Source organism: Anneissia japonica, unplaced genomic scaffold (genome assembly GCF_011630105.1).
Source record: "Anneissia japonica isolate Jap-2015-1 unplaced genomic scaffold, ASM1163010v1 scaffold573_len2283161_cov171, whole genome shotgun sequence".
Classification (NCBI taxonomy): Eukaryota; Metazoa; Echinodermata; class Crinoidea; order Comatulida; family Comatulidae; genus Anneissia; species Anneissia japonica.
The window spans coordinates 919481-936515 of record NW_022719802.1 but is presented as its reverse complement, the minus strand read 5'-3'; the positions used below and the strand labels follow the sequence as shown (position 1 = coordinate 936515).

The window sequence follows — 17035 nt, the reverse complement described above, 5'->3', positions numbered from 1 at the left end:
TGAAATTCTCACTTTATACTATCTGGCTTTTTCAACCCTCACTCACTCGCCACTGAGGAAGGACTAGTGTTGTCCGAAAGCTCTGTTTCTATTTCTGGCTGTTTACTTACGTTTACTTTTTAGCTGTTTTTTTTTTAAAGTTTATTCAACTATATATATTGTTCACGTGTTTGAATAACGTTGGATTACCTTACTTCAGAAAAGGGATTAAGTTTATTGAATAGGCCTATTCGTTGATTGTTAGGTCGTTGATCGTAAAGTTTTTTGTATTATACTTTATCAAACACTCCTAAAATGCCAATATGCCCTTAATAAATATATGACGATTACTTCACAATGTCCTTGAATATTTTTCCGTCTATTTTATATAAATACTTTTGCTCGTTACAATGCTGTAAAATAGAGTAATATCCAATAGAAAATCTCAGAATGTTGGAATGTCTGAGTATGAATAGCTTCGTCTGAAGACCACACCGGGACTGCCTTTGGACCAGATCAGTTGTGCATCTTGCACCTAAAGTACCCCCAGCAAATAGATTTAGGACTCAAATTTGTGAGATATGGTCAAAAAGAAGCTCTGTGTATCCCTCCGGTCTTCTGAAAATTATCATACAATGAGATCTCATCAACTTGTTACGCTGCTGTTACTAACTTATCTACAATTTTGATCTCAAACTTAATTTTAATGAATATTAAACGTTTGCTTGAAGGCCATTATAATGTTAAGAGTAGTAAGATAAGCTCCTGAAATTATTATGGAACAGCTGCAACATTATGGAATTCCCCATGATCCATTTATCCGGGGGTAATAATTTAAGCGCATAGAGGTCCATACAATATGCGCTATATAAGTCGACAATTATTATAATTATTATTATTATTATTATTAAAAATATCAATACCAAAAATTCAAGTTTTAATTGTTGTAAGACACTAAGTTTAATCGTGTAAGTTATGTATTGTACCTGTATTTATTTAATTCAAGAGGTACATTATTTTTAAATAAATTTATAAATTTCTTTTTCAATGCTATGCAATGTTTCGAAATTTAGTAATTAAATCTTTGACCATCACAGATTATTCTGTTACTAGCATTGTTATTAATATTAGCAAATAGTTTGGGATGTTCTCTTTTCTCAATGGTAAATATTAAACCCGACAGGTTTAATATTACAGGAGTTGGTCATTATTATAGATTAGCTTTTTAAAGTGGGTTAATATTAAATAGAGTCATATGTCTGAATTAGAGGTTTTACTGTTTTGCAAAGAGGATTGTACTACCGATGTAGGCCTAATGCTTTAGTAGTTTAACAGTATAGGCCTAAATATAAAAGCAAACTCAAAACGCTTTAGCATAATCTGGATTAATATTTGGATTCAACTCTGTACTGGGAGGTAGACTGGAGGTATTGCGATACTCCTATCAGTAACACAAATTAATGGAACAAAGTAGCACACCAGAAGCAGTAAAATGTATTACTATACTGATAGTCTCTATAGTAGTCTTCGTCCGAATAGGCCTATGCGAGACGCTTTTTAAAAAGATCAAGAGCAGTTAAGATACAGAAAAAAATTGATTGCAAATAAGGAAGTAACTATAGATTGTGCAATATTAGTTCATTTCCCTTGTGTGATTTCATAGGTTGATAAAAACCTTATTCAAAAACATAGTAACTAGACTAGACTGATGTTGCTGTTGATTACAAAAAATATATATAAAATAATTTTAAAAAGTTAGTCTACTTTGCATAATTTTATAATTCGAAGACGAAAATTGTTCATTTCATGTATTTCACGGTAATTGTGTGTTTAACCATTGGCGGTTCTGGGGTCAGGGGGGTTCTGAACCCACTCGGACAAAAAAAAATACGAATTCTAGACCTACCTTTTCAGGACCCGTGAGCTGAAATTGTTTTTGTTACAATGATAAAAAAAATTCGGGAAAGCTCATTTCCCGCCATTTAGGAATCAACATTTTCCCGGGGAGACCCCACCCCATTTCTTTTGTGGGGTTCATCGATTCATGGAAAAAGAAATACATATGCAACTATTCAATTTGTTTCTGTATGTATTTATACCGGTACACACATAATAAGCCTATTTACTGTAATAAGAAATTTGTCTGACCGTTTTCAAGAGGGGAAAACCATGAATTTTGAAAAACTTATATGTCATTAAAAGACAGATCAGAAGGCTGGAAAGCTCATTTACCGCCATCGAGAAATCAACGTTTTCCCGGCGGAACCCGGACCCCACTTTCTCTTTGGGGTTCATCGATTCATGAATTCGTTTTCAAGAGGCGGAAACTCTGAATTTTGAAGAACTTAAATGTCATTATTAAGACACCACAGAAGTCGCGATAGCTCATTTCCCGCCATCTAGGAATACCAATTTTCCCGGAAGAACCTCCGACCCTGTTCTCTTTAGGGTTCATCAATTCATAGAAAGAAGAAAACGTGTGCAATTACTCTTATTTTTGGAGACATTTTGACCCCCCCCCCTATATTGAACCCAGATCCGCCCCTGGTTTAACATATAGCTGTGTTTGAAACGCTTTGAAAATTGCAAGTTGCGTTAATACATAAGTTTAATTACCCGTTTATCATTATTCAGAATGTAGAAAGACGTCATATTTTAATATGCACATCTTTTAAATGGTCTTTACTTAGACAATGTTTGAAGAAGATACAAGCACGGAAAGTTACCAAAGTGCCAGTCAAAAAACCCAGTGAAAAACATAGGAAAACGGGATAGAAGAAAAAAATCAGATCGAAAACAATGGCTTTTGTGCGAACGTAGGAAAAATAAAAATCAGATAAAAAATTATGGCTTCTGCATGCTAATGCAGGAAGAGTAATTAAGAACAGATTCAGATTCTATTATTGACATCAACAAACAAAATAGAATTACAGTCAATGTACAATTAAAGAAAACACGAGACAACAGAAAAAAGCAAAACAATTATCGAAGAGAGAAAAAGTGTTGCCTACAATTTCATTATCTTTTCGTAAATTGAAGCCGTATTAATTATGAAGGTCGTTACGACCAGATCATATCCAGTAGACTTCTTAACGTTGATGACATTTACATAATCATTATTAATTGATAACTTAATAATCAGTACTGGGTAGCTACCTAGTTCGCCAAATGGAATTTATCTTTGTTAATTTTTGATAACATGTATTGTGCCCAAATTTCACAGCCATATGATACTACTGGCACAACGAGTGTTTGAAATAACACTGTAGGCCTATCGCAGTAACAATCATACATATTACTTCTGATTAAAATTTAAAAAAAAAAAGAAAAATAAAAAAAAACTTAATATTTCAGCTTTTCCATAGCTTTACTAAGGGATCCAGAAGGTACGAAAATAATTCCTAAATCGCAAAAAATTTCGGAAGCGCGATGAGGCTTGAGACATAAACATAAATAGAACATCGTCTGCAACGATTGTATGCTTATTAAATACCATAATTCGATATTTGTCAAAGAAAGATGAAGGTGATTCTGGTCTATGAAATGGCTTCATAAGACTTTAAAAACTATTTCTGCACATACTACGTTTACAGTGACATGCTGTTTGTATACAACCAATAACATCAAATGAGAGTAGTGTATATTGTTTAAACTATACTTATTATAGGGTTAATATGCATATTAGGCATTTCCACAATAGGTAACCTATTGTGGAAAGGTTAGAGAAAGTCAAAAACCTTATATACTTACCAAAATATATCAATTAACACTACTATATATAATATTAGGAAATATTCATTAAATATTTTGTGACTGTTACTCTTTTTAAGTTTAATTAGGAAACTACTATATAGTTCAACACCTATTTTTAGACTAATTAACGACCGCAAAAAGGTGAGAATGAATTTCTCCTTAAGTGTGCGCAAAAAGGTCAATAATGCTGAAAATATCAAATCAATCGAACTGTAGACAGATCTATGAATTACAATTTGGACATAATTATTTTTTTGTAAATCGTTCGTTTATTCCTAGACATTGCCAGCCTTATAAGAAACATAAAAAAAACTTAATGCGCTAACAAAACACTACTTTGTTCAAATGCACGAAAAATTATATGACTAAATTTGACACTGTTTCTGATTTTCAACAATGTAATAAACTTATATTTGGCAGGAGATTTGTAATAAAATTTTGATAGGCCTTCTTTGCTAAGATCAACATAGCAAGGATATACTAAAGTAAGATGATATTCGTCTTTAATTTATTTTTTCTACATAATCTTCACTGTACATTCTTCTTTGTTTCTATTAACAAATTTACCTTTCTTAATATATAAATTCCCATTCATCACAAAATATGTATTCAAAGACAGTTAAAGACCATGATGTAATTGATTTCAGCTAAATCGTCTGCGTAAATATGCTAATTAATTAAACAGTCACCAGACCGGTAATTTTCTAATCCTAGAAGTTATACTACTGTGATTTTAGGCTTTGAAATAAGCATAATTATAACATTGTGCATATTATAATTATTACGACTATGATATTAATAATAATAATAATAATAATAATAATAATAATTGTGCAGTATTATAATTATTACGACTATGATAATAATAATGACAACAAATATGAAGGTAAAATTCCAACAAAAACCTAAATTTTCGGAGACAAATTGGTTTTTAAAAGCTTTTAAAATAACCAAGTTGTCAATATCGGTTGTATTTAGGCACTGGTGCAAGCGAACCTTTATACTATAATTATACTGACGATTTTTTTTTTATTGATTTTGGACGTTTGCATCAATTATTGTACTTTCATGCTTCGTAGAATGATCATGAGGATGAGAACACGGCTGATGAAACTAATAGGCCTACTACTTATCGGTACCTTGACAATTACCTCCTATGTTTTCAGGACAATGACACCAACGAACAACCCCCTGCATAGGATCGATTTCATTGTCCAACATTACACTACGTAAGTTCAACTCAATTAGCGTAATGCACACAAAATCGACTACTACCCACATGACTTTCACTATTAACATTACTTTAGATTGCGTAAATGCGTGCCCTTACAGCTACCTCCATCAAACACAAAACGCTATTATAACATTGGTGAAGTTACGTCAGAATAACGATAGTGCATTGCAGCAACGTTTATAAAATAACGTTATAAATACGTATTTATGGCTCTACAAAAAAATGCAACGTTCTTATTAGGTTATAATAAATAATGTTCCAATTATGTAAATCACTAAAAGAAATTACATTCTTTTGGTTCCTGAATTATTATATTTTCATATACTTACTCAGGTAATAATTTTACGTTTTAACAACGTTATAGTTTGGTGTATACAAAATGACATGCATAGATATCATTTATAACGTAATTCACAACCCCAAATAATGTTGCAACGTTGCTGCATCGTTGTGTTTTTCTGACTACATAACTTCAACGTTTATCAACGTTAAAATAAAGGGTTCTTTTTGTCTGTTTTTTTTTTTATTTTTTAATTTTAATTTTTTTCTTTTTGTTACTTTTAGGCTTTGATTTGTTATATCTGGCAACATTTATTGTGATTGTATTTGCCAAAAATGGACATATAAATATTAAAGTTATATAATATGTAGGCATAGTGCAAGTGTTACTGTTATCAAATAGCGTTGACTTCTCTTCAAAAAATATTTCTTTTTGTTTGACAGGCGAACCCGTGTTGATACCCCACAAAGCGAAAACGAGATCTTAGCAGTGAAGGTATCAGAATTTCGCAACGTACTTGATGTACGAAACACAGAGACCGAGTATAACAATTCCTTCCTTATGTCACAAGATAATAATGAACAAATCTTCAATATCGGTAAATTAGGCAAGTTACTACAAAAGCCATGGACTCAAAACAAAACCAACATAAATGCTCTCTTTACGTAAGAATTAGTTGCTTTATAATTTATCAATTTATTATTATTTTTTTAATTAAAAATAATAACTCCGTATTTTTTAAAACGATATCATTTATAACGTAATTCACAACCCCAAATAATGTTGCAACGTTGCTGCATCGTTGTGTTTTTCTGACTACCTAACTTCAACGTTTATCAACGTTAAAATAAAGGGTTCTTTTTGTCTGTTTTTTTTTCTTTTTGTTACTTTTCGGCTTTGATTTGTTATATCTGGCAACATTTATTGTGATTGTATTTGCCAAAAATGGACATATAAATATTAAAGTTATATATGTAAGCATAGTGCAAGTGTTACTGTTATCAAATAGCGTTGACTTCTCTTCAAAAAATATTTCTTTTTGTTTGACAGGCGAACCCGTATTGATACCCCACAAAGCGAAAACGAGTTCACATCAGTGAAGGTACCAGAATTTCGCAACGTACTTGAAGTACGAAATACAGAGACCGAGTATAACAATTCCTTCCTTATGTCACAAGATAATGAAAAAATCTTCAATCTCGGTAAATTAGGCAAGCTACTACAAAAGCCATGGACTCAAAACAAAACCAACATAAATGCTCTTTTTACGTAAGAATTAGTTGCTTAAGTTTATAATTTATCAATTTATTATTATTTTTTAATTAAAAATAATAACTCCGTATTTTTCCTCGTTCAACTTAAAAAATGCTACAGTGAGGGACACCCGACTTAACTACAACGGATACATACGGACAGAAACATGTTCCTCAACTCAGTACCGTAACTTAAACTGAGTTCTGAATACTGAATTATTATAGTAAAATTTAATTTCTTTGTATAGTGATGACTTGGCGATGGTGCTTGATTCACGTTATCAATTCGCAACAAAGAACAATACACAGAGACAACAAGTTGTTAAATTCACCCACTCTAAGAACCTAGCTATAAATGTGCCTCACGATGTCTACAGGGCTCTTCCAGAGGTAACATTATAGTTTTTTTTACATTTTCAAATATTTTTATTCTAAATTATTGTATATAACATTGCAAAGTAGGAATATAATAATAATAATAATGATGATGATGATGATGATGATGATGATGATGATGATGATGATGATAATGATAATAATAATAATAATAGTAATAATAATAATAATAATAATAATATTAATAATAATCATAATAATCATAATAATCATAATAATAATAATTCTGGATTTATATGTTGTAAAAATAGTCTTATTGGAGAATAACCTAAACAATAAATGATTAAAATAACAGAAAATATATCATTATGTAAATTATAGTTTAATATATAATTATAATTATAGTTTAATAATAGTTTTATATATTTATTGATGCCAAGGATTTTTTTTAAATTTATTTTAGTTTATCCTATTTTATTTAGGTATATAACACATTACAAGAGGCAGAACAAGTCTGAAATTATTGCATTACAATAAAAAACAAGCATTTACAGAAAACATTATTTAATAAATGTCTTGAAGGATTTGAAAAAATGAAAGTATTTGATGAATTTATTTTCTTTCAATTGAACTTTAGAATAGGAAAACATTTCAATTAGGGACGTATAATGGTGCTACAAGTCTTTGAATTTATGAATTTTCATAGAAAAAACATCTGAAAATCTGTGAATTTTTTTTTTTATCTGTGATTCATTCCATTTTATCTGTATGTATATTCTTGTGTATTCCTCGCTCTTGAAAGCAAATTTCATGTACTTTGCTTGTAAATGACAACAAATGAAATCTTGAATCTTGAATTCAATGTTAATTACTATTCTTTCTTTTTATATGAACTTTACTTATTAAATGTTTGAGACGTCTGCAATGCCATAGCCACTGCCTATTGGGACAGTTAGGACAGTCCAACAAAATTTTATTTATTGGGTCCACAAAGGATGGGTCCACATTTTAAATTGATTTCTCATATTTTGTGTAAAATGGGTTAATGTTTAAGAAAATGGGACCAGATTATTCATATTTTTGTGTAAAATGGGACAACTTTCAAGAAAATGGGTCCAGATTATTTGAATTTACGCGTAAAGTGGGTCCACCCTGATATTGTCCCACACTGTTTAAAAATACTGGCTGCGGCATTGGAGGTCTGTATTATACAATATTTGAATAACAACAGATTTTTGTTTGTAGTGTATAACATCAGTGCAACGATCATTATTGTAATCTGTTGTTTTCTATTTCACTGAATTATTATTATTATTATTTAAAGGCATATCCATTCGGCGAAAAAAAAATTAAAAACTGTAGTGTGGTGGGAAGCGGGGGTATTCTCAAAAACAGCAGCTGTGGATCGCAGATAGATTCTTCAGAATTTGTAATCAGGTAAATTTACACAGGAATGCCTTTTCTGACATATGTATTCATTTGCAGGGAACAATGTGACATCAGTAATGTCCTTCTATTATCACATTATTTTAAAATCGTAACTTTGCAGTATAAAATAATTATATTGCAGCACGTGATAGTTTTCTGCCTTGGTATTGATTTTAATTAGCCTAATAATTAAAAGCTTGTGTTAGTATACGTCTATTGAGGACATTAAATATTGCTTTTCGGGGTAAATAGACGGAAACTATGTTTTATTGAGGTTTTAATATTTAAAAAAGTTGACGCATTAAAGAAAAAAGATATTTGATTAATTTTATTAAAAACTATTTTTTTTTAGGATAATTTTTTATAAGAAGTAGTATAAACCTTGCCTTTTTATTATAACTATTGGTTTGTTTATGTAAATATTTTCCACAGATTCAACATACCACCATTACAAGATTTTATTAAAGATGCCGGTCGGATTTCAAACATAACTACTATCAATCCATCTCAGATAGAATTTCAGTAAATAAAAAGGTTTTTGTACTTTAGCAGGGGCACACCGAATACAAAAAAAAAAGGGATATTAAAAATATAACATACCTATGAGCTTAGTAGATTGTAAACTGTCATATCAAAAATAGACAAAACTTTACAGTCGTTCTGATCCGTAGGATAGTAAATGTCGAAATTGAGTGGCAGTCTCTGATGTAATTTTTTTAATCGATAATCAGTTACCACATTATTTTAGTGTTATGAAATATAGGCTAGGCCTACAAAAGGATGCATAACGTACAGCTGGCCTATTCCTCTCTCCAACTACATTCTTAGTCACACAGCTTTAAATTGAGCACATTAAACACCGGTAGGCCTACATTCCACAAAGTATACTCCAATGTATACTGAATGTGAAACATAAGGCCATTTCGTTGATCATAAAAATATAATATGTTCTTGCTAGATTTTTTCAAATTTTTCTATCTATTTCAGGTTTAATTCATTAAGAACAAAAGTAGATAGAGAGAGATTTATAGCGTATATCAAGCAATACGGCAAATATATATGGATATCCGGGTTTGGCTTACCCTTGGGACTGTATTTAACCAGACGTGCCTTGCGGACCATTAGAAGCACCCCAGGAATCAAGATCAAAGTGTTGCTCGGTCACCCGAAGCAGTGGACTGCAATGAACAAATTTTGGTCTCACAGAGGTGTGAAAGCTGAACGAATATCCAGCGGTAAGAATGCCTATTGTGTAAAAAATAGCTATCTAATTATTTACTATTTTAAAGCTACATGACTACTAGACTCCTGGGTTGATATAATTGGGTGGAGGTGAGGGACAAGCATGAGGGAACATTCTTTGGGAAGTAGCAGACATTAGCAATTTCAAGGTAAAAATAACTGATTTTAAATATACAGGCATGTACTGCACAGAAACTAAACGAATTTATTGAATAATAACAATGACGGTTATTAAAATGATGATGGTGATGAAGATGATGATCATGTTGGAGATGACGATTACAAGTAGGCCTATGACGATGATAATTTCATCATATTCTACTGTCTGGTATCCCGGTTTTTAAATGTTTTATACATTGGTTTTAGAAGATGAAAAATCATATTAGGATCCCCTGAAAGTTAAACGGAGTTTTAATTCCATTTCATGTTTGTTAACCATAACTTTTTACCATCAACTAATATTTATTTTATTTATTTCAACTAGCATTACCCTGGGTGACCTGATCAGTGTAAAAAAACATTGTTATTCCCAGTAAAAAATACAATAAAATACATCAAATGGCAAAAATCGGAAAGTACAAAGACGATTAATAAAGGCTGTAAAAATTTAAAATGTAAGAAGGATATATTTATAATAACTGTTACTGTTACTGGGCATTTATAATGCACCTTTCCTTTCGGTTGCAAAGCTCAAGCCAAGGGACCTCCAAATTTAAAATTATCAAGAGCAACTGATTCACATCAGTTCAAAAAAAAAAATTCTCATACCACACAGAATACAATCTATGGATAAACAACAACAAAAAAGATAAGAAAAGACACAAAAAAACAGAGACAAGTGAATAATAATAATAATAATAATAATAATAAATAATAATAATAATAATAATAATAATGATAATAATAATAATAATAATAATAATAATAATAATAATAATAACTAGACTTACTATGTCTGTTTGAACAACAGAACATAGGGCTTTTCCCCATTGCTTTAATGAGAAATGAAGTTGAAATTGCAACATAAAGAAAGGTTGTTAAAAGGTATAAAAAAAAAAAATAAAATAAAAAAAAAAAATAAAAATAAACACTGAAAGCCAATATAATTTTAATGAAGTGGAGAAAATGAAGTGAAAAAAAAAACATCGAAAACCAAGTTCACTGCTACGTTATTAGTGAGACTTGAACTATGTGAGCAATGGTAATAGCGGGGTACATCGTGACTCATAACCATCGCGCGCCAACTGAGCCGACCTTGAGTAGGAAAATACATTTTCAGTTCATAGCGATTCAATGACTGAAAGTAAAATTGTTCATGCATATCACGGTAGTTTTGAGTTTAACCTAGCTGTAACTGGTTTAAGCGCTTTAGAAAACGCAAATTGTGTTTAAATAATTTAATCAACTGTCAACTAAAAATCTTTAAATGGTCCTCGTATCCACACCCTACTGCGGATCGTCACCAAAATTTGATCATTTCTTCATTTCAAGTGTCATTTTTATCCATCTATAACTGGGACGTAAGCAATTTAAATGACCCTCAAATTTACACCCTAACCTGGATCGTCTCCTACACATAATAATATCTTCCTTGTAACTTGGGTTAAACTTTCCCGAAAGTTTCATTTCGATCAGTTGACCCGTTTTGGAAATATCTGGTCTGGGACGTTTTTCTTTCAATAGTCCTCAGATCTATACCTTACTCCGGATCGTCACAAAAATTTAATCATTTACCCATTGATTTTTTTAAAGAGATATTTAGTTCTTGGGTCTTCAAAAATTGAAATGACCCTCAAATTAACACCCTTGACTGATTCGTCGCCAGCAAATAAAAATTCTTCCTTGTAACTTTGTTAATATTTTTCCGAATGTTTCATTTAGATCAGTTGATCCGTTTTCGAAATATGTGGTTTGGGTAGTTTTCCTTTTAATGGTCCTCAGATCCACACCATACTGCAGATCGTCACAAATTTAATCATTTTTTACAAGACCTTTACAAAGTATTAAATTTAATAATGTTTCATTTAGACCCATAGGTTTTTTTAAATAGATATTTAGGTCTGGATAATCAAAAATTGAAAAGACCCTCAAATTTACACCCTTCGCTGGATCGTCACTAACAAATAAAAGTTTCTTCCTTGTAAATTAAACTTTCCCGTAAGTTTCATTCACATCAACTGACCGGCTTTTGAAATATCCTGTGTAGACTGTTTGACCTTAAATCACTTTAATTGGTCCTCACACACACACACCACCATAGATTGACACTAAATAATTATTAGGAGGCACATCATTGATATATGGCCTATGCTTCGGAAAAGCAAATTTTTTTATTTTGATATTGATGTATGGTCTATGGTCTTTTGATATATGGTCTATGCTTCGGAAAAGCAACTTTTTTAAATCATTCATTTCTGATCTGAAAATATGTTCGTATTTTAATTGGAGTCAGATTGCTCTCTTCGAATAACTCTAGCATGAAAATTAGACGGAATAAAAGGACACTGTATCCGTTATATGTCAGTATTGGCGCTGCACTGTGGCTGCCGTGGGTCCAAGAGGCCCAGCTAAAATTTCCAATATATATTTTTTGTAATTTCATGTTTTTATACTGGAATAAATACGGTAATAAAATAATTTATATAATTTCTTCTTCTCTCACTATTCTTTCACTAATAAAAAATTATTCTGTATTTAGTACTAATAAATACCTATTTTAACTCATCCAACCGCTCTGGTCTTAATGACTTCTAAAACACATTTGCAAGTTGTTCCAACTTGATTTGCAATGTCTACATACTTTGATATTATTACAATATTTATATGCAATAAATATCTTCAAGCTTCAATCAACGTGTAAACTTTAATTTTCTGCAGGTGCTTATTGGCTCTCCTCTGCGTTGACAATGTGTCATGAAGTACATCTTTATGGATTTTGGCCATTCAGGACAGATCAGCACGGAAATCTCATTAATTACCACTATTATGAAGACAAAGCTCCTAATAATAAAATTCTTATGTACCACCACTTTGACGAAGAATTTAAGGCTATCGTTGATCTGCATATCAAAGGTATTGTAAAGTTACACGTCGGTAAATGCCAGTGTTGACCCTTGTGGTGTGGTACTATTAGTAGACTTCAACAAATTTTACAGCTCGGACTGCATGGTCTTCCATCGAACCTCCTATACCATACAGGTAGTAGCGCAATTTTAAGAAGTTGCATTTAAGCCATTGAGCGGTTAATAACAGGTGAAGGTCCCATGCTTACGGTCCGATGGGAGTCCCCGACCCCTATCCCACTGATATTTTCAAGGTGGGCTGCCAAATTTACACCATGGGTGTCAATGAACTATGTTTCAAAACATAATTTTGTATAGTTACTCAACTGAAATCAATAGTCGGCCCTATGCCACAATCTTGATGTTATTTAGTGCGATGAACCGATTGGATTGTAATCAAAAGTTATTTTACAGTTTTACTTCCATCCAAGAGTTTCCATTAAATTAAAAAAGTATATTCCAGAACTAGCGATTACTCAGATTAGCCTAAATTATTCAAAAGAGAGCAGCATGATTAAGACTATCGGTGAAGATCGGTTTACTACAGCACGTTAGACGAGTTAAACGCAAACAACGCTACTGCGCTCATGCCAGTCACTAGTTTATTCTAATAATGAAAACAGACGCGTATACTTCTGCAAATGCGACCGTACGCCAATAGTTGGCTATTATGGAACGCCAAAAGTGGCACAATGCAAATCTGAAGTGGTAGCATTAACACAAGTGACGCAGAGCAAAAGTCAAGTGGCGGTACATAACTAAGTCTCAATTAGGAGTTACTGGTGTATAATACTGAGCTGTGTGTATTCGGAGTTACTGGTGTATAATACTGAGCTGTGTGTATTCGTAAGAAAAATGTTGGTGTTGTTAAAAGAGAAAATAAGATTGGGATTGAAATGTAACACATTAACCACAAAAGTAACACAAGCTCCACTATTTGTACTTATTTTTCGTTTTGAGTATTTAAGCTAAAAGTTAAAGCTATATTGCGTACGTTTATTAACTGTATACTGAAATGTTATACTGGCTGGCTAAGATGGCAATGGAAATAGACCTAATTATAATTCAATGTTCTGTAAAAGAACCACAACTTTGGTATGATAAAAGAAGTATGTTAAGTAGTCTAAAAAGGAATATTCATAAAAGTCACACAAATATGGGTATACATTTAATTTTTACCTTGTTTTGTTCTTTCAGTATTCTTCAAACAATTGCAATATTTTTTGTATAATTTCTTGTTTTTTTATGTAGAGATTCATTCATTAAAATTTCAACTACAACAGTTAGACTCAAAAATATAGTTAATTATAGTAGTTTATTGCTGTTTATAGTAGTGAGTTAAAGTTTATAGGTCAGTCAACAATTCAACAATAGGCCTATTTATAATAACAGGCTACTTATTATTATTATTATTATTATTATTATTATTATTATTATTATTATTATCATTATCTTTATCATTACCATTAATATTGTGTATAATTTTCTATGAATTTAATCTGAAATAAAAGTCAATGAAATTTAAATACATGCTTGTTTCTTGCTTGATTACCGTAATTTATATTGCTTTGAAGGTTTATTGCTCTACAGCAGCCAATTGGATCCGATTTAAAAAGAAATGTAATGTATGTAAGAAAAATATATAAGAAAATTACAGTTACTTCAGTATTTAATTAATAACGATTTACAATCGATCTATAATACTTTTTTTTCAATCTCATCATATGGAATTTATGATTCTAGAAAGAAACTTTAATTTAATTTTTTTTAAGTAATTAAGACCACGAAAAAAAAATACGTCGGTCTGAACATTTCTCGTATAAAAAAGTATCTCTTCGAACCCCGTCTTGACGGTTAAGATGTTTAAAACGATGGTGAATAGAGCAGCTTAAGAAGAGATCAGCTTAGCTCAGTCGGCTAAAGTGGTGGTAGCCACTGTGTGTCTGCTGAAGTGTGTGCTGAACCGTGGACTTGGTCCCCGGTTCAATTCCCATCGCTGCTCTCCTTGTATTTCAGCTGGAGGGCTGAATGCAAGTTGCGATAGCGCGCAGTCTTGCTGATGAGACGTTAAGCCGTTGGTCTCGTGTGCATTATGGCCCATGTGCACGAAAGAATGCAGTACACTCTTTAAAAGAGTAGGATTGCCTCCCGGTGTAGGCCTACTGGCCAGTCACCACCAGAAGGACACTTCTTGAAATACGACTTCTTCAGAATTTCGTGGGTTATCCCTGCTGTTTACACCGAATAAATCCGTCCATCCATCCATAAATGATCTTTAGGTTAAGCGTTTCAGTCAGTTGTATGACAGAAAGTGTGTGTGTGTGTGTGTGTATGTGTGTGTGTGTGTGTGTGTGTCTGTGTTTTGCGCTTTTACCTTATGTCTCGGTAGTCTAATAGTATGATATTTACTTTGATAGCGCGAAGTTGCAGGTTTGAATTCTGCCAGAGTCACTCCATTCATACAACTGAGTCAAGGATATGATGGTTATAATGCTTGATACGATTATAACATGTTCCTATTCGAGCACTGTTATAATCATTTATCTATTTGTTACCTCCGCCAAGGAGATCAGGTATTCACCCCTGTTTGTTTGTCTGCCGGTCTGTCTGTTAGCAAGAACGCAAAATCTAAATAATGGATCATAGTAACATTTAGTGAAATGGTAGGCCTACATAATAGTCTAAGAAAGAGATGATTTGGTGATCCGAGTTTTCTCCCTTAATTTATACATTCGAACATAAAAAATACGCCAATCATACAGAACTGATGGCGGGCAGGGCACTTTTTTGGCAGTAGACGCGGGAAAAATCAGCCCGTGGCGCAGCACAGTGAGCCAGGGCGAAATCAACGTGTGCCAAAAGTCCATGTTTGTGACTATGGCTTTTGCACTTTTTTCACATGAATGAAGATGGGTATACCCTGGTGAAACTATCCTCAAAATATTTTACATTTGAACGAATTTTAAGGGTGGTATTTTTCAACAAATGTCGGAAATTTCTCTATAAATAGTTTAAATGATAAAATTGACTACATTATATCAAAACACATTTTTATTCTTACAGAAAATTCGGAATTACTTGAAAATGTACACGTTTCTTGTATATAAATTGGGGAACACAAATATATGTTTTGGTTTAAATTTGAAGTTTGCATCAATAATAGATTGTTGTTTAAACGACAGAAAAAATATTTCAAAATCTCTTTTTAGAAAGGTAGGAGAGAAAGTTTAGATTCATGCTTTAATTTTCACATCACCATCTTTAGTATATCATTAGATTTATGATGGTACCAAATTTAGCAGCTACTTTTTGCTACTTCGCGAGCTAGACGCACTTTTATCAGTCTTGTTTTCGTACATTTGAGACACAATTTAATTAGAGCAAACCGCAAATCAGAGGGATGTACGCGAGTCTACTCAACCAGTTCATGAAAAGCATGGGAAAAGCACTCCAAAAATTGACAAACTGCTCCTGATTTAACAGTAGCAAATCTTCTAATATTTTGTTGCTGTTTAGAATACTTTATTAAATTTTGAGCAGTCTAATAATCCAAAATCATATATCATAATCAAGATGATATCTACAAGCAGGCCTATATCTAGGCGTCAATTGTTTTTAACTTTATTCAAAGACATCCAAGACTTTGAAAAGCTTCCTGTTTCAACTTAAGGAGAGGTGAGCTACTAATACCTTATGATACCATGACAATAACGTTACAGTTTTGTGTTGAAAATTTTATTTTGTAGAACCATAAATACATACTGAACATAATTTCACAACGTTTGCACGTTCCTACAACATTGTGTAAACGTTATATTGTGACATACCTGACCACAACATTGGCCAAGAACGTTATAAGAACATAAACACGTGTTTGCCGGGTTTCTAAACAAAATAACACATGGCTTGACAATGACAATGACAATGACAAAAATATTTATTTCCTTTGAGCATAAAAAATTACGAAAAATATAAATGTACAACATTTTTAAAGGTCAAAGAAAATGGGAAATTCCTGAAGCGTAGCTTGTAAATGGAAATCCCAAATTACATAATTAAATATTTCTTTTACATATAAGGTTCAAAAATAATTCAAAGGCCTATTTTACTTAAATAAAAGAAGTTTAAAATTTAATAAAACAATTCTATTTCTTTTCTGTAAATTATATTTGTATTCATTAATAACAACATCTTAATTACTTTTAGTTTCTTTATATTTATAGTTAATTAAGCAATAAATTAAGTACAGTGTCTACAATATAAAATAATATAAGAGAAAATTTGTGAATAATAAGTTAATCTGAATTCCTATAACTATAATGTCTTCTTACTAATAACAGCTAAGTTTTAATAATAAAATAAACTGTTAAATCGTTATACATATATATACCTATATAGATATACCTATATACTCATACATATAATTAAACATTTACATACCATACACACATATACATACATACATACA

The 17035-nt window shown here is 31.7% G+C and overlaps 1 protein-coding gene across 6 annotated transcripts in view; it reads left to right on the top strand.

Moving 5' to 3' along the window:
* The window catches only part of LOC117111064 (alpha-N-acetylneuraminide alpha-2,8-sialyltransferase-like), a 28970-nt gene extending 14940 nt beyond the window's left edge, over positions 1 to 14030 (top strand). For all 6 annotated transcript variants that reach the window (XM_033253947.1, XM_033253949.1, XM_033253950.1 and 3 more), the window contains 8 exons: positions 4812 to 4961; positions 5690 to 5911; positions 6297 to 6515; positions 6748 to 6889; positions 8160 to 8272; positions 8696 to 8785; positions 9251 to 9498; positions 12383 to 14030. In XM_033253947.1, the coding sequence (XP_033109838.1) occupies positions 4812 to 4961; positions 5690 to 5911; positions 6297 to 6515; positions 6748 to 6889; positions 8160 to 8272; positions 8696 to 8785; positions 9251 to 9498; positions 12383 to 12615 (1417 nt within the window). In that variant the 3' untranslated portion in view covers positions 12616 to 14030. The remainder of the gene's footprint in view (positions 1 to 4811; positions 4962 to 5689; positions 5912 to 6296; positions 6516 to 6747; positions 6890 to 8159; positions 8273 to 8695; positions 8786 to 9250; positions 9499 to 12382) is intronic.
* Positions 14031 to 17035: the final 3005 nt, after the last annotated feature.